Source organism: Patella vulgata, chromosome 8 (genome assembly GCF_932274485.2).
Source record: "Patella vulgata chromosome 8, xgPatVulg1.2, whole genome shotgun sequence".
NCBI classification, from domain to species: Eukaryota; Metazoa; Mollusca; class Gastropoda; family Patellidae; genus Patella; species Patella vulgata.
Window position 1 is genome coordinate 30,168,236 of NC_065886.2, and position 18,143 is coordinate 30,186,378.

The 18,143-nt window shown below is 34.7% G+C and overlaps 1 protein-coding gene across 4 annotated transcripts in view; it reads right to left on the reverse strand.

Moving 5' to 3' along the window:
- Positions 1–18,143, reverse strand: part of LOC126830613 (glycine receptor subunit alpha-2) — a 54,695-nt gene that overhangs the window by 14,152 nt on the left and 22,400 nt on the right. For 2 of the 4 annotated variants that reach the window (XM_050561015.2, XM_050561017.2), the window contains exon 2: positions 9,470–9,611. In XM_050561015.2, the coding sequence (XP_050416972.1) occupies positions 9,470–9,597 (128 nt within the window). In that variant the 5' untranslated portion in view covers positions 9,598–9,611. The other 2 variants (XM_050561018.2, XM_050561016.1) reach the window with 2 other exon arrangements.

An 18,143-nucleotide genomic window follows, 5' to 3' on the forward strand; every position in this document is an offset into this window, starting at 1 on the left:
TAAGCCCGGACTTTGTCAAGACAGTTCCTTCAGATTGTCTAACCGTGGCAAGAAAAGGTATGTAGTCGTTGGTGTGCACGTTAAAGAAACCATGGCAGATGGAATACAGTATAATATTCAAATGACCTGACTTTTGGGAATGCAAATTTTTCGTTAAGGTGAGGGTGCCTCATTAACCTGGAGATCAAGGGTGGAATGCCGTCCTTGGACGAGGCAGTCGCTTGAGATTTTCCAGCCGAGTCAAGAAAAGGTGTGCTCTTATTGGTGTGTACGTAAAAGAACCAATGGCAGTTGGAAGACATTAAAGAGTAGGTGGTGGAGGAGGTCAAACATTCCCCCACAGGACACAGCATGGTGTATACCAGATTGGTGCAGACAGGTCAGAAGTTCGTTTCGTAACTAACAGATAAACATAAGAACCATAAGACGATTCTATTAACCGTGCGGTATATAAGTTATTTCCCCTGGTATGTAGACTAATAGATAAAACATAGTCTAACATTATCACACTAACAGCTGATTAATTATGGTAATTTATGTCTAGTTTTGTGGGTCAATAGTCTATAATGGTATCCATTATAGTCAAATATAGGACAAGTTGTAAATGGCACATAGTCTTATTGGTATTTATCACTGTCCAATATATAGCACATTCCAAATGGCCAATAGTCGTATTGGTATTCATTATTGTCATATTATATTATAGAACAGGTTGCAAATGGCCCATATTCATTATAGTCAAATATATATTGTACATTCTAAATGGTCAATAGATATAATAATTTAACGGCACAATTGAAATGTTCACAAATACCTATTTTTAATGATAAAAGACCTGACAAAGTGAGATATATATAATATCACCACCTAGCTAGAACTGTTTCAGGCGCATTTAATAATGCTTTCGTAATACGGACCACCGTTTACAGATGTCAATTACGTGTCAATCGGCAATAAGTGAGACTTAGTTAAGATTAAAGATTATACAATTTTCTCCGGAAGGGTCGTTTTGTAAATTGTACTTATCTGAATATATTGCGTTTGTCAATATTTACAATACTGTTCGCCTGTTTATATCTACTGTATACATATCATTAAATCCTTGACCCAAATAATGAAATATAAATATGTCGGGAGAATCAATTAAATTACCAGTACATCCTTCAATTTTAAGTTCAAATGAGAATACATTTTGTTCAGTGAACATATTGATTAGGAAACATTGAAACTTTGAAAATAGATTTATACGAACCTCTAGTAGCATTAATAAGTCATACAACAACAAGCAGACCGAATCATGACCAACATTTCCTAGGTTACGAAAGCAATTCGATCTAAATTTTAAATTAGTAGATCCAAACAATCATCAAGTAAAATGGCGAATAAAAAAAGTTAGCACAAACAAATATACATAAACCCTGATGCAGCCTGGCAGAAATGTGTTTGATCTAAATTTGGAATAAGTAGATCCAAAAATCAGCACAAACGAGTATATATAACTTCTGATAATGGCGTAGATAACGGTTAGCACAAACGGATAGATATATATAATTCCTGATACTGTGTGGCTGTTGAACAATAACTCATCTAATATTACCAAACGAAATGACAGGAACAAATCTAGCGATATTCTGGATACTATAATCAATACTAACATGTATTCAACGTGGATATCTGTAATTATATTCATTACACTGTCCTGTATAACCATTTATCTTGATAGTAGAATAACCATTATACAATAACAACAAAATAGTTCCAATATATTACAAACAGCATGTTGGGTTAATGTAGCAAGAACACTAACATGTTTACTTAAATGAAAATGAAATGAAATGGTGCTTAACGTCCTACGTTTTTGCACCGACTGGGCTAATGAAAATATCAGACAGAGGCGCAATGGTCTAATCCTATTTCGAATTCCAAATGGCAAGAATTTTTTTACGCCAATGTGTACACGGAATCTCGGATTTTCGGCCCATCCTAACGAACAGATATTGTCCTTGCAAGGCCCTTTGTCCTGCCTCATAACTGATGCACTTTGTCATAGCCCAATTCACAACCCAGTCGGTACAGAAAGGTAAGACGTTGCCCCCCCCCCTCCCCCACCCCACCATTCCAGCATGTGACATGAGTTAACAACTTTCCTTCATGACATACACCCTTATTCATCAGATCTGATGTTACAGAACGGTAAGACATTGCCCCCCCCCCCCCCACCCCGCCACATTCCACGCCCATTCAGCATGTGCTAATTCGACTGTGTTTATATAAAAGAAATGAAATGGGGGCTTAACGTCCTACTCCGACAGGGCTAATGAAGACGGGCATACGCCATGCAGTGTGCTATAAGGGAAAGTTTACCCAGACAGCGGCGATACGGTGCACTCTTATATCGAATTCCAACACGTCAAGGGGTCTTTTAAGTACATGCCAATGTGTACACGGGACATCGATATTTCGTACAACCGAACGAGTTGACAGCTGTCCTTGTCAGATTCTCCGTCCTGCACCACTGACAAGGGGAAACCACGCCGGAAAATCCCGGTGAACTGTCTGTATATAATCATATGAATTATATGACATTATATAACAAGCTACACATTTCCAAATATAGCACGAGAGTATACACACATCTGATCATTATGTAATACAGATGTCACTCTAAATACAGCACCAGATCTGACCATCTGATGTCCCTCTACATAAAATACACCATTCTATATTCACCATTCCATACTGATATGCTATCGTGACCATGATACTCAAAGCATGTATCCAAATGAAATGAAATTGGGTTTAACACCCAACTGTTCTGCTCCAACTGGGCCAACAAAGACGTGCACACGTCTTATAGTGTGTTATGAAGGAAATGTTGCCGGGATAGTGGCACTGCGGTCTACCTTTATATCGAATTCCAACTGCCAATGGGTCTTTTACGTGCTCGCAATTGTGTACACATCCCTTCCGAACAACTAGACGTATCAAACAAGATCCTGGTAAATATCGTCTTCCAAACTCCAATAAGTGAATAGAAATGAAACCCTTTATTTGGAAATGGTTTAAATACTACATATATATATATTAGTAGGTGTATAATCCGCGAACAATATAACCAGCCATTGCCAGCAATACACAACAAACGTATATATCAGATGAAGTTACCAGAGCGAAATAATTCTAAAACAAAATTTTGTATGCACTTTTCAAGTCTTGTCAATATAACTATAGAAACCCGAAAGCCTTCAGTTGAACGAATCAAGCAGTCATAGCCTACCGCGGGAACAATATAAAATTTAACAATTCACGCCAATTCCCTTGAGACTAAATGAACCCATCGCCCTTCCATCTCAGACTCTGATAACGTTTACTTAAAACAATCATTAAATTGTGAAAACAATGATCATATACAAAGTTACTTCTGCAAGACAAATTAGCTAGGGACGTTAAGTATTCTGCTCTGTCAAGACATCTAATTATAATCATTCAACTAGAAATAATGTATTCAACAAACATTTCGGACTTCATCTGATATCCCCATAACACTGACTGCTATTACCTGTTTGATAAAGAGAGCTAGGGCGATATAATGTTGGTTCCATTGACTTTACATTTTACCATATTAATCAAATCAAACATGCCAACGGTAAGGCTGATGTCCCCCGCCGAAATCCCAAAATAAACAGATGACACATATTGATTATTTGCACATTTATCTTTTTCAAAAGTATCGAGCAATCAAACTGATTATCTATATTTAGTTTAAGCATAAAATGTTCACGTTCAAACTCAGTCAGGGTTCGAAGTACCTGGTAGTGAAACTATACACTACGTTTCATCACTCTCCATCAGTTACAATCAAAGTTATGAAATTGCTTAGCCCTGCTTAGCTTTAACGGGAAATATTAATCATTGAACTCAGTCAAGGCATTCGCCTAATGAACATCTATACCTCAATTAAAAGCAGAGTTGTTATGTTCCAAAGTCTTGGCCATTCAAAGTGCTTATCGCTACTTAGCCTAAGCAGAAAATTCTCATCATCGAACTTAGTCAATGTATTGAACCAAAATTAGAACCAAAGTTATCGTGTTCCAAAATCTCAACCAATCAAATTGCTTATCTCTGCTCAGCCCTTCTGGAAAATGCGCATGATCGAACTCTGTCAAAGAATTCACCTAATGGATACCTACACCAGTTTTGAACATTCTACCTCAATTATTAGGAGAGTTATTGTATTCCAAAGTCTCGACCAATCAGATTGAAGTTTCTACATTGCCTAAGAAGAAAATACTCAGCATCGAACTGCTTACCCTGAGCAGAGAATGCTTATTATCGTACTTAGTCAAGGTATTGATATAATAAAACTATACACTGAAGTTATCGTGTCCCAAAGCTTCAGCCAATCAAATTGCTTATCTCTGCTTAGCCTAAGCAGAATATGCTTATCTTCGAACTTCATCAAGACATTCGCCTAATAAACACCTACATCAAGTTTGAACATTTTAGCTCAATTAGAAGGAAAGTTGTTGTGTTCCAAAGAGTGTGACGGACAGACAGACCCATTTTAATAGTCCCATGCCTTCTTCGAAAGGAGGGCGGGGGCAATTATATCAAATTAGAGAAGTACATTTGCCTTATTCCCTCAGTCGCGATAACAAAATACCGACCCAAAAGGCCACCTTAACGTGAAATGATACCAACTACAGAGATTGTTCACATTGCGGATGGACCTTCAATGTAAGACGTTAAATGACTGCGTATTCCGACTATCTCTCCCCTACTGACACACATTACGATATACATATTACCTCTGTAAAACAGAAACACGTCTCGCCTAATTTTATTCTATTGATGGTTTTGACATACATGGCCAAAAATAACTTTGATTTCAAAAGCGACCCTGAATTTTTCCAGTTTAGCAAAGTAACCACATACCATGGTTCTAAATGAACCATCTCACACACTCGAGTAAACCTACTCCATCAACCCGTCGGAATTTACACAAGCAGTTAGCTGGATGTATTATGACACCCAATGTGATGTTTGAACCCCACGTAGACTACGAACACTAACAATATCACCCATCTATATCAAGATCCAACGGTTAAACAAATAGTTCCAACACCCGTGTTACTGTGTTATATACACTATATGCACTGATAATATCTACCTTTAAAACGAAAGTAGAATATATGCGATTTATGAAAAATGAAAACAGGGCACTATATTCTGATCCAGTAGTTAACCCAACATCTATGTAATATACACTTATAATATCCACGTGGACTGATTAAAAAACACCAAGGCACTACATCAAGTAGAGTATGATATATGCGCACTGGTTAAATGAGTGATACCATACAACAAGATGGTATGTATGTAATGTTACTGTATTCCCACACTAGTAGATACATGATCTATCGACCGTTATAGATTCAACCTTCTACCAAGTTCACATACACCACAGATAATAACCTACTGTAACACCTTTCTACCGTGTAATTAGTAACAGGTGAACACTTGTAACACACAGGTTATTCTATAACCATTATTAATATTATAATACGCCGAATTGTCCCGAATGCAAGATTAAGGCGACATCACAGTTTTAAAATCTATATCGACTCGGCATTTGTAAGCGTTAATGGCGAACAATCAGCAGAAAATAACTGAACCGTTTCGAATACATTTCCAAGTCGGTACATTCAACAGTGCTGGTATTGAGTCTAAACTGAGTATACAACAGAGCTAATATACAGTACTGTTGTAGTGTACAGATAGTCTATATTGAACATGATCTCGGTCAAAATAACACCAACAAAAATATGATTTACAGTCTATGGTCTTTAACTCGGCTTTTATCTTCAGATTCAGTTTTTGGATGAGCCATTAACGATTACATGAAAACATTTAATGATTGCTAAGTATTAATGTTAACCACAATATCAAATCGAAAGTAAAACAAGCAATGCTATAGAAATTGTAGATGCATTTTCTTTTTTTTTGGTGAAAATCAATACTTCCTACTTAGGGGTTGGCGTTGGGGCGGGGCGGGACGGGACGGCACGGAAAAGGGCTGACGTGGGTCCGGCGTTTACACATGTCTATTGAACGTGTTCTGTGTTTCATTGAAAAGTTTTCCTAGAACAGTTTTATTCCGAGCTGCACTTTACCTTAAAAGATTATGGCTAAACTGCCTTAGTGCAGGTAGTGAACACAAGCAATCTGAGTAATGCATTGAAAATTGAAGAAAAAGCACTTATCACCAATTGAAATTCGATTACTTCAGAAAACCATGTCTGGTGTTAAGTAGTGGGGTTATTTAGAGGTCACAACAAACTCCCGGGGGGTTTAAAACACTTCCAAATAACTGACAACCCACAGCTAGCCCTCAAGAGACGTAACTTTATGTTGAAATGGTTTATATTAGAGCCAGTATATAAAGTGTATATCCACATTGCTCTGTATAATGAGCCAGCCTTTTACAAAAGGTCGATGATTATTTAATTAAGGTTTTTATTGTGTTATCTTTAGACTGGTAAATTGACATTTAAGTGATTGTGGTTTCACATAACTATAAAATAATTAGATTTTATTGGAGTCCATTGTATTCTGTTGTAATAATATTGTCTTAACTAACGACCAGATGATAACTTATGTTGATAGAGCGTTCACAAGGTTCGATAAAGTGAATCAACAAGAGTTATAAACAGAAATTGCGAAAATTCAATCGGTGACTTCGTTTGACTGATCAAAATAAAGAATATAAATTTCATACAGATAGGCTGATAACTTGTGTCGATAGAGCGTTTACAAAGTTCAACAAAGTGAAACAAGGGTCATAAGTCATAAACGGACATTTCTGAAATACAACTGGCTTCTTCGTTTTACTAATCTAAATAATGCATGTAAATTTAATACAGATCGGGTTATAACTTTAGTCATAAGACCGTTCACAAGGTTCTACAAGGTAAAATAATTAACGGAAATTGTTGAAATTAAATAGGCTTCTTCGTCTCACTAATGTTAACAACATATACAGATTTCAAAATAATTAGTCTGTACATTGTTCACAAGAAATTGTGGACGATGGATGGACATATAAAAATAATGGTTTGTCATGAATGTAAACTGAGGGATTATTAATCTTCCATTTCCCACCTCCATTAGCCAAGTTGGAACAGTAAAGTAGAATGTTAAACACCCTTTTATTTCATTTCATTAATTTCATTTCCAACATGTGGGTAACAATCACTAATCTGGGGGTTCCGCGTTCGATCCAAGCGCTGGGTGGGAACGTTCCTTGGTCGTCTTGCTATTAGCGTAGTCCCCATTGTTAATGGTGCAGGATTGGCACGAAAAAACAAGGTCGCGTATACACGTTGGCATGCACTTAAATAATCTCTGCAAACAGTAGACAGAAACGCCACTGTCTAGGCCAAAATGCCCCCATATCACACTGTAAAGCGAATGCCCGTCTTCATTGGCTCGGTTGGTATAGAAATCGAATCAGCCAACAAACTGGCCCAACCGAAAATGAAAAATTCAACCAATATTTATCGTATGCTATAGAAATATGTATCATGTAATATGTTTTGTTATTTTATGTTTGCTGCCAAACGAATATATTGCTTCCGTTTTATGTTACAATATTAAATCAATGGCGGTGAGACCATTCGTGTAGTAAATTACTAAATAAACCTCTCGTATTCCCATTTGAACCATAATTTACAAGAAAGTCAACCAGTTCAGCAAATTGCAAGTAATATCTCCTCTGAATTGGATATGGTTTTACATATCACTTTAACAACTACGAAATCAATTTCCCCTTTCTTCAAATAAATTGCATTTCAGAAGCTTTCAGAAGTGTTGTGCAGCAATAAAACGTGTGGAAATTAACCATTTCAATATAAAGTAACAAATATAATGAAATAAGCTTTTCAGAAAAGCCATTCGGGGTTTAAAACGCACGACTAATATTCCACAAAGTAGAAAACACTTACAGAAAATTGCATTGTTGATTAACTTGAAAACAGCCAAAGAGTGTTTGGAGAAATGAAAATACAAGCTGTAGTGTATTTCATCAATTTTTAACAACGAGGATTTGGTATATTTATGCCAGAGAACAACTCGTCCTTAGTTACCCTTACCATCAAACTTCCAACAGACTAAAAGATCTTTTCATGTAGCATGGACTTAACGTACACTCAATGCGGGCTAGGCTATTTTGGGATTAACATATTCTATATATTTATTTCAATAATCGAATTTCACACGTGTATTTGGTAGTGGGGTGAATGCAGACAAGTCCACTCTTACAAGTGCCAAATCGAAACACCAACCACGTTATTCCATATTTTGACTTTCATTCGAAATTTACCATGTTATGGGATTTCTTTAGATTGCAAGCTCTCTTGCTTTCATATGGCTAAGAGAAGATTATTTCATACGGTTGGTACCTCGTAGGAGAACGATCTATATCAAAATGATGAAAGTCTATAAGGAGGTATAGTTAAAATATGTCCATTTTGCGGCCTGGCATTTCGATGTGGTTTGCAATCTGTAAGCATGCTACAAAATAGGGGTTGTTCAATGTATAGGATAAACAGGGAATTATAAAATCGATTCTGTTTTAGATTGGTAGCCTGTGAATATCTTCAAGAGTGTGTGCTGCATGACAAGTTCTGGTTTAATTAGGAGGTAAACAATTCCCGTTTCGTAGTAGTTTTTTGGGGTTTTTTTTTGTCCATTTAACCATGCTTGAATCATTAGAGCACGTCTAATACGTCTGGTAATGGTGTGATAGTCATGTGTGCAGAATTTCTTGAAGATATTTGTCAATAAAGATTTGAGTTAAGAAGATCATTGAACACAAAGTTGAAAATAGTACACTGTTATATTTATACGCAGTATTTCCTTGATAATTTAGAGGGGGTTTATTGTCCATTCTACAACACTTTTCGAACAATTATGAGTTAGGAAATTTCTGAAAATCTGTATTACAATCAATAATAAACCTAACTGTAACATTGTGTATAATCTATTAATAAGTGTATGATATTTATACCCGAGAGAAGATTATCGCAAAAATCAGTTCAAGGGTATCCGGTTTATTATTGGCAAATGGACGTAGCAAGTCTTACACGATGATTAATTTTAAAACGGAGGATATTAAATTTAGCACTGTTCGCAAATGGACCTAACAAGTCTTACTTTAGTGCAGTTATTTTACAATTTAGGATAAACAGCAGCGAAACGATTTCATGTAACAGCTCACGAAGTTTCTCTCGTCTCATTTATTTTCTGAGAATTATAGTTCGTGCATATCCAACCGAATACGTTTTCAAACGCCCACTGCAATACCGTTCTGAACTTCGATTTACTTTGTGCAGGAAACATGTCTATTTTATGGTCCATGTTCAATTCTGTGTCTTAAGTAGTCTATATTAAAAAAAAAAACTATAAATACCTTAAGGATTTATTCTGTGGGATGTCTTGATCTTGTCCGAGAGACACATGATGGATGGAGATAAACAGGGAACATTGTAGAAGAATTTGGAATGGATTCAACATTATAACTTGTTTAATTGGTGTCATTTATCACCCATCATCTGAAAATAAGTAAGAAAGATAACAATAACAACACCAATGAGGATGGAAATCAGGTGTCAAAGAATTGGTTAAACATATCTAGCCTATTACACCATAATCTTCGTTTAATAAAACTAATATAAAAAAGGCAAACCATATTTAGAAGCCACAAATCAATCGTTTCCTAATACGGCTTCTAAAGTCCAAGTCTAAACTACAATGCCGTTTATCCGTGCTTTTATTCTTTCTAGAACATCTGATGCTGCTGTGATTTCTTGTTTAAGGCGTTCACCTGGCTAGCAAATCCTTGTTGCGTTATTGTGTATCTAAATGACATAATAAAATGTCGACGAGACCTTTCTTGTATATATGTCGTCGTTACTAAATCCAGATTTTAGTACAAGCGCATTCCAAGGTCAAGTAAATTAGGCTGAGTTGTGCCAGAAAGCGTCCACATGTTTTACATAATAACTAATGCGCTACACCATTAGCAGAATGCCAAATATTGCAAGCTATTGGCCATTTTTAAGTGGGTGTCAAAAAGAGAAGTGTTAAGGAGATTTCAGTCCATAAACCATTCTCATATCGGTAAGGAATCCATTCTTTCAAATAAGACTCCCTTGGTGTTACAGTATACAGTGTCAAAGGATCATTCCGTGCCTCTTGCTTTCAGTACTCTACCTCTCATGAACTAGAACTAAAATTTTAATCAATCCTTTTTTTAAAAAAAAAAAAAATACCCCTTTCAAACGCCAATTTTTCCTTTATACATTCATTTCCTTTGGTATCCTGGCGGACCAGTCCGCCATTGACGGCCGGTTGATAGTGCGTTTTTTTTTAAATCGTCCCAATTACCGAAGGAACATTTCCTATGAAATAAAACAAACGTGTAAAAGTTCCTTAAAAAAAGAGAAAATACTATTTTCAATACGTCATATGCAGTCCGATAATTGACGGCGAGTTGATAGTGTGTTTTAATTATCTGACGGAATTTATGTTACTCTGACTAATGATTAATTCCCTTTATGAAATTAGTATAAAATGAAATAAAATGGATTTAACGCACTATTGTTCTTCGTTAATGAAGACGGACATGCGCAACTGACTACTCTTATTTCGAATTCCATTGTCAATGGTTATTTTACGTGCACGTAAAGGTGTACACCGGAAATCTTTAACACCTGGACTGAACTTTCTGATCAGAGAGCCAATGTCTTACTCACTTAGTCACGTCGGCTCCCAATTAGTATAAAAGAATGTCGAAGATGTTACTGGATAACCTTTATCTACATTATAATAAGAACACGTGTTATTTTGATAAGATGGCGGATAAATAAGACAAGTAATAATAATAATAACTTTATTCTCAAATAACCGTTACAATAAACAGCGTAGAGAAGAAATAGTGTAATCTAATTAATATAACATAATAATAATAACATAATAAATATATATACAATGTGTTGAGTTGATGGGGGAGCAACATAATAATAACATGAATATAATATACAATGTGTTACGTTGAAAGGGAGTTTAATGTCTGTTGAATAATAAATATAAATTTACATAAACTATTTAAAGTACTATATTTATAATAATTAAATAGGTTATAAAATGAAATAATATTTCTAAATTTTATTATATTTTTAGGAATTAAGTTAGTTCTGTGTTCACTTAGGGTTGGACATTCGAATATATAATGAAACTCGTCACCTATAAGTTCAAGTGTGCAGATATTGCAGGTTCTCTGTTGTCTTGGAATACCAAGCCATCTACCGGTCTCTATAGGTAGTCTTAAGTTACCTGTTCTAAATCTGCATAAGATATTTCTTGATTTGCCATGTAATTTATGTAAATATGGTTCAAATTTCAATTCGTTTTTAAATAATTTGTAATTTATACATTTAGGGAAACTATTTATATCAGAGTGCCAGTTTTGCTTAAATTGACCTTAGAGTATTAATTTTACTGTGTGTTTTAACCAGGATACATTTACAAAGTTTTGTGTTGTCCAAATATAGCTTAAACCACATTCATCAAGAATAGATTTTACAAATTTTAACCAAGGATTTGAAACGTTACCATTAAGAAATCTGTCATATATTAGTTTGTACATGATAATTGATATTTTAGAAGGTTTACCAGTCAGTAGTTTAGCCCAAAAGGTTATAGCTCTAGTTTTAATATCTATTTCTATGGGGTAGCGACCCAGTTCTCCGTATACCATGCAATTCGGTGTAGATTTATTTAAGTTTAGCAGATATTTGCAATATTTAAGGTGTATAGTTTCGATTTTGTCAAGTTTTGAGAAGCCCCATATTTCACATGAATATATTAACGACGGTTTAATAATTTTATCAAAGAGGTCTAGCTGACAATCAAGACTTAAGTTATTGGTCCTACATGATTTTAATACTGAAAACATAGATTTCATGGCTTTATTTGATAAATAATTTATTGCTTTTGAAAAGTTTCCAGTTTTTGAAAAAATTAGACCTAAGTATTTAAATTCATTTAATATTTCTATGGGCTCATTATTGTATGTAAAACTAAATTTTTGGGGGTTCCTGCCTTTTCCAAAAGCCATTATTTTTGTTTTAGACACGTTTACAGTCAGGTTCCATGTGTCACAATAAGTTTTAAATATATCCAATTGGGTTTGTAAATCTGGTGCACTTTCCGAAAATAGCGTAGTGTCGTCTGCATATAGAATAGTAAATAATTTCATATATATTGATAAACTATTTTGTATTTCTGCGGAAATGGTAGGTATACCAATAATTTGATGCTGCGACATAAATTCGGTCAGGTCATTTAGAAAAATGGAGAAAAGAAAGGGTGAGAGATTCTCACCTTGTCTCACTCCAATTCGACAACTGAATAACTCAGACACTTGATTATCTATTACTAATCTAGATTTAATGACATCATACATATTATATATTATTCTGAAGCATTTACCTTTAATGTTATTCTTATTTAGTTTCTGCCATATGTGGATTCTGGTCAGACTGTCAAAAGCGGCTTTAAAGTCGATAAAACAACAATACAGACGCTTACCGGATGAGTTTAAAGTTTCGAATAGAGAATGAATAATGAACATGTTATCAGTGACTGAGTAAGATTGTCTGAAACCTGTCTGTACTTCATTTATTATTGAGTGTTTATCTGAGAATTTATTTAGTCTATTTTTTATAAGGGAGGTAAATACCTTTCCTAAGCAACTTAGTAAAGTTATTGGTCTGTAGTTGCATGCATCCTTTGGGTCACCTTTATCTTTGTATATTGGGATAATGTTCCCTATTGTCCACGATGATGGAATTGTACCTGAATCAAAAATGAGATTAAATAATTTTAAATAGATTGGTAAAAATTCGTCTAATGTGCTAACTATGTATTCATTGACTACTAAGTCTTGTCCAGCCGATTTATTGTTTTTTAAAGAGCTAACAACCGTGACTATTTCATGTTCCGTTATTTCTCTATTTAGAGCGGTGTCTGAGTTTATGTCATCTTCACTTGTGAAATCATTAGGATCACAATTTTCAATATCGACTTCATTTATATTTCTAAAGTATTTAAACGCATCCTCCAATTTTAATTTACTTTGCGAATTTATATGTGGATTTTTTGACTGTTTTAGGATTTTCCAAAATTCCTTTGGGTTTTTAGATTTTAGTGTTTTTAAATTTTTTTGTAATGACCATCTATGACTTTTCATTGATTTATCCATAACATTTTTATATTGTTTCAAATTCCTATTCATAATTTCTTTATTTAAAATAGTTTTATGTTGTTTATATACACGTTTTGCTTTCATGTACACTTTTCTGCTGGATGCACATTTGTGGTCAAACCATGGTTTATTGTTTACTTTTAAATTGGACTTTTTTGGCTTGATCCCAAATACGCTACCAGCAGTAGAGGTCATAAGACTACAAATATTTGACATGATATCATCAATACTTTTGACACTTACAACATCGGGAGAGCAATTACAAATATTTAACAATCTGATTGTTGTTTCATATTTTCAATAAAAATTTCCTTTTTATCTGAAACCCATTTTCTTGGGATGCAAATATTTTCAGTTATTGTGTTTTCAATAAAGTTTAGATTTTCAATAAAGTAAGATTAAATCAATGCCAGTGGACTAATAAATAATTAACACGACATGTTCATGGTGTACTATGAACTCCAGATTGATCCATTAATTAACTTGTTGGTAATTAACAAAACATGATCGAGGCGAACTAACTACACCCTCAGATACCTTGTTGGTATTCTACAGTACCTAATTACCACTGGCGTAATTATAATGATTCGTCGAAGGATAAAAAGATAAATAATAATAAGAATTGTTTTCTTTTGAGGTTTTTGTTCATCAATTGGTAATTATTGTGAAGGATAAAAGATAATTATTACCAAGAATTGTTTTCGTATCTTTGAGTTTTTCGTGCAGCAATTAGTAATTATTGGGGAAAAGGGTATATTAAGGAATCATTAATTTAATAGCCTTGATGAGTTCAATTAATACTTCTACTTATCGACGATATATAATTCGGAAACACTGGTAAGAATGATAACATTCAATAAACAAAACCTTCTTCATTTTTTGGCATTATGAATATATTAACCACTTAGTGGAAACAGTTACTTAAGCCTTATAGAGTTAAGTGGAAATAATTATTACCATATATTATTGTTTGTTTATTTTTGCTGCTTGCATCAAGGGAGATAATTCAAATACTAAAGGGATGCAGGTGTCTAGATAAAATTCAGAACTGCAAAATCATGCTGAATAGATTTGTCCTTACATGTGCTTAATTGCTAACCGCATAGACACAAAGATATGACGCAAACTGAATCATTGTGTGTTAGAAAGATGAATTAATTGATTTGAAATGTTAATGGCCGCATGGAATAAAATGACAATTGATTTAAAGCCTTATGTTTCTACACCAATCGTTATAATGAACAAGGGCGTGTGCCATGCAGTGTACCTGGAAAGCGGCATTCCCGCTTATTCTTTATCAAATCGAAGTGTCATGGATAAATTTGCATGTACGTAAATGGACACACGGGGAATCAGATTTTCCGTGCCTTCCGAACGACTAGACACTGATCCTGGTCAGGTCTTCCGCCCTTCATCAGTGGCAAGGGGTAACCACTAGCTTTCCGGTCTCAACACTATAATCTACATACTTTACAAAGTTTGCCCTAATAATTAGGCTACGTTCAAGTTAGTTAAAGATGGGTTCCCAGAAAAGTATTTATCGGGTGGTTATTTCCAATAAAAATATGGCAATTTTGGTATATATGGAAAGTAGAGATATCCAATCTTACTAGAAAAATACTGGATTCCCCGAAAAACACTAATGGAGCGTATACAGGACAAAAATGTAAGGGTTCCCCTAATCGACAGCCCGACGATTAGGAATTTCTGCACGCGTGATGTCAAAGGTCACACGCGAACATTGAGCGCTTGATGTACAAGTTGATAAACTTTATGAAGAGTTAGACGTACGAAACTTTCTGAGATAAAAATGACGAAAAAAGACGCGGGTAGTGGATAATCCGAGAATTTAATTAGGATTCGATATTTGTAATAAATAGTAAGCGATTAAAGACAACATCGTCTTATGTATGAAATGAATTCTCCTCTGACTTCCAAGAGAGGTAAGTCACGTTACGTAAACATAACATGGTTTGATCGAATTTTTATAGCAGGGCATTCCTTCGCAATTAAATGTTTGAGAAGGATTTGAAGCAAAATTATGACGAATTAATTAGTTTGAATATGTTTTTAGTCCATATTTACCATTAAAACACCAGGTTTGTACGCGGGAATGTATCTTTAACGCGTGCAACTAGCATAAACGTTTAAACATAATAAATTTCACTTTATTAATTTATAATTAGTTGACGTAATAATTAGGCTACGTCCAAGTTAGTTAACGTGTGTAACTAGCATGAACGTTTAAACATAATAAATTGCACTTTATTAATTTATTATTTATTGACGTAATCAACAGCATCTATAAATGGTAAAACCAGAGTGGGTGGAACTCCTAATTCACCGTAAATAAATTACATCATCCATCACTTCAAAAAAGAAATTCCACACTTCAAATATTTACTTCAGTAACTAATTACCTATTTCATAGTTTGTCAGGTAGAGAAGTTTTATTAATGGGATGCGACTTCAAAATTTGCATGAACGTTTTATCATCTACAGTTATTGATGAGGTAAGATTACGCCATACATTTAATTGTCCCGGAAGTATTGATATATAATACCCGCTGGTTGAGAATGTCGGATGAACTGGTTCCCTAAGTTACAGAATTAATCAAGGGAAAAAAAATGAAATGTCAATACCTCGATGATTTACTCAAGTAAAGTTCACATGCGCGATTTTTATAAGAAATGTGCTATAACTTTTAATTGCCTCTGTATTGCTAGAAGAAAATAGGGCGTCCATGCGATGGGGGGGGGGGGGCGAATCATCGCAATCTAAAATATGTGATCTTCGAAAATCCGTGAAAACGTGGATACCCACCCGAAATCCGCTATTAGTTGCATGCAAATTTATTTCACGTGTAAATTTGTCGAAGAGATTTCAACAGCTTAGGCTGTTACATTGAAAATTGCTCGTTGCTAGTGGAAATTGCCCTTGTGCACTCGGCGTTAGAAAAGTAAGCAATTAACATTATGTGGGAGGATGCCTTTATATCATCCAAAGTTATTGATAAGTAAAAGAAGTTGGCCATTTAATTGTTAAGGGAAATTGATACTTCTCTTTAATGGCGACTTAAAGATGATTTCCTACTGCGGAAATCAGTTTAATTAGAAGGAAGACAAAAGGAAATCAATAACGCGTCTTGATACTACAGAAAGATTTGATTCATTTTCATGTAGAGCTGATCAATTTAAGAAATGGTTAAAATATTGCCAAGGGATATTAAGATCAAGAAATGAAGTCTCTTACCTTCCTGCACCGACTGGGGCAATGAAGACGGGCATACAATGTGCTATGAGGGAAATGTTGCCCGTTCAGCGGTGCTGCGGCCTACTCATACGTCAAATTCAATTCCAACTGTCAAGGTTTCGCTTACGTGCACGCCAATGTGTCCTTGGACCTGGGCTTTTCGTACTGACCCAACGACTGGACACTGTCCTTGCCAAAGTATCTCACTTGATTTAGTTATGAAATAGCACTAAACCAATGTCCTCTTCAATATTTCCAAGATTCTGTTTATAAAACACGCTAGTTAATGTCATTTAGAAATGAGTATTTTTAAGCATTACTCAAATAATCGATATGAATCTTTGCGAAAGAGCGAATCGCTTAAGATGTCAGTATATGGTAGTTTCAAGTTTGTACATGACAAAGTATTCCATGTTCATGGTCTATTAGTTAAATAAAGTATATTAGTTCTCAATAATATATTGAAATAAACGACACCGAGACACAGAAGATGAAATAGAATTAACTTAACATGAAATAGTACTTTATAGTAACCACTTAGTTTACACGGTTCACCAACTTGATCAAATAAATAAATCTTGTGTAGTGACAAACGAAACTGTTTACAATTAGCTCCGCTTGAGAACAGACACTCACTAAGCTAGTTGACCGACATTTTGATTCCTAAATCGACGATTTTAGTCGAAGCCATTAAAGTAGCTAAGTCTCTAACTCAATATCATCAAAAATCTTCGATATTGAAAACACGAATTATTTTGTCAATTCAAATCAACATTGGTCTTGTGATCTTACAGGGAAAAGATGGGCTCCTGATATCCAATATTCAAGACAAAATAAACATTTTACCATTGGTACACGAATCGTGTACTATAATGCGTTTCAGCGCCATTTGGAACAAGGGACTCAAAAAACGAGGCTAGACATATTCCACAAGTCATGTCAAATGGTGACGCTATATTCTTATCTGGAGAGCATGCGCAATAAATATCTTCAGTGTAGACTGGAATAACTAGACGCTAAAGATTGTCATTTAATCGAGACTTTGGCGCATTTCGCCGAACATAACTTATTAGAAATTACAGTAAAAACAGAAACGATTGAATGTAAATCAGTTTATATACATTCATATTACATTATTATAAGCGTTGCGACCCATTTGTGTCAATTTCTGGGTCCCAAATATTAGCGATTTAGCTCCTTTAAGTATAACATTTAATTCCCTTCCATTTAATTAAATTGAAAAGATTTGATTAATATTCGTGTGTAAGACAGATGTAAAACAGGGTAGAGAAGTCATTTTTGGAAATGGCGGCCATTCAGGGCAGAGATCTATTCTCTAAGTAGATAGTCCCCTGTATTCAGAATGTTGTATTGACTGAAACTATTGCTACAGATTGATTTCCTTTGACACCTTATTTGATTTGTACGCTGAAGGACAATTTTTTATATTAGAAATTGATATTAAAAACCTTGGCATTGATGCCCTTTCTGAGGTTTGAGTATAAAGCAAAACTTGTGTTAATTCAATGAAAAAACTACGCTTGGTTTTTTAATTACGTAATT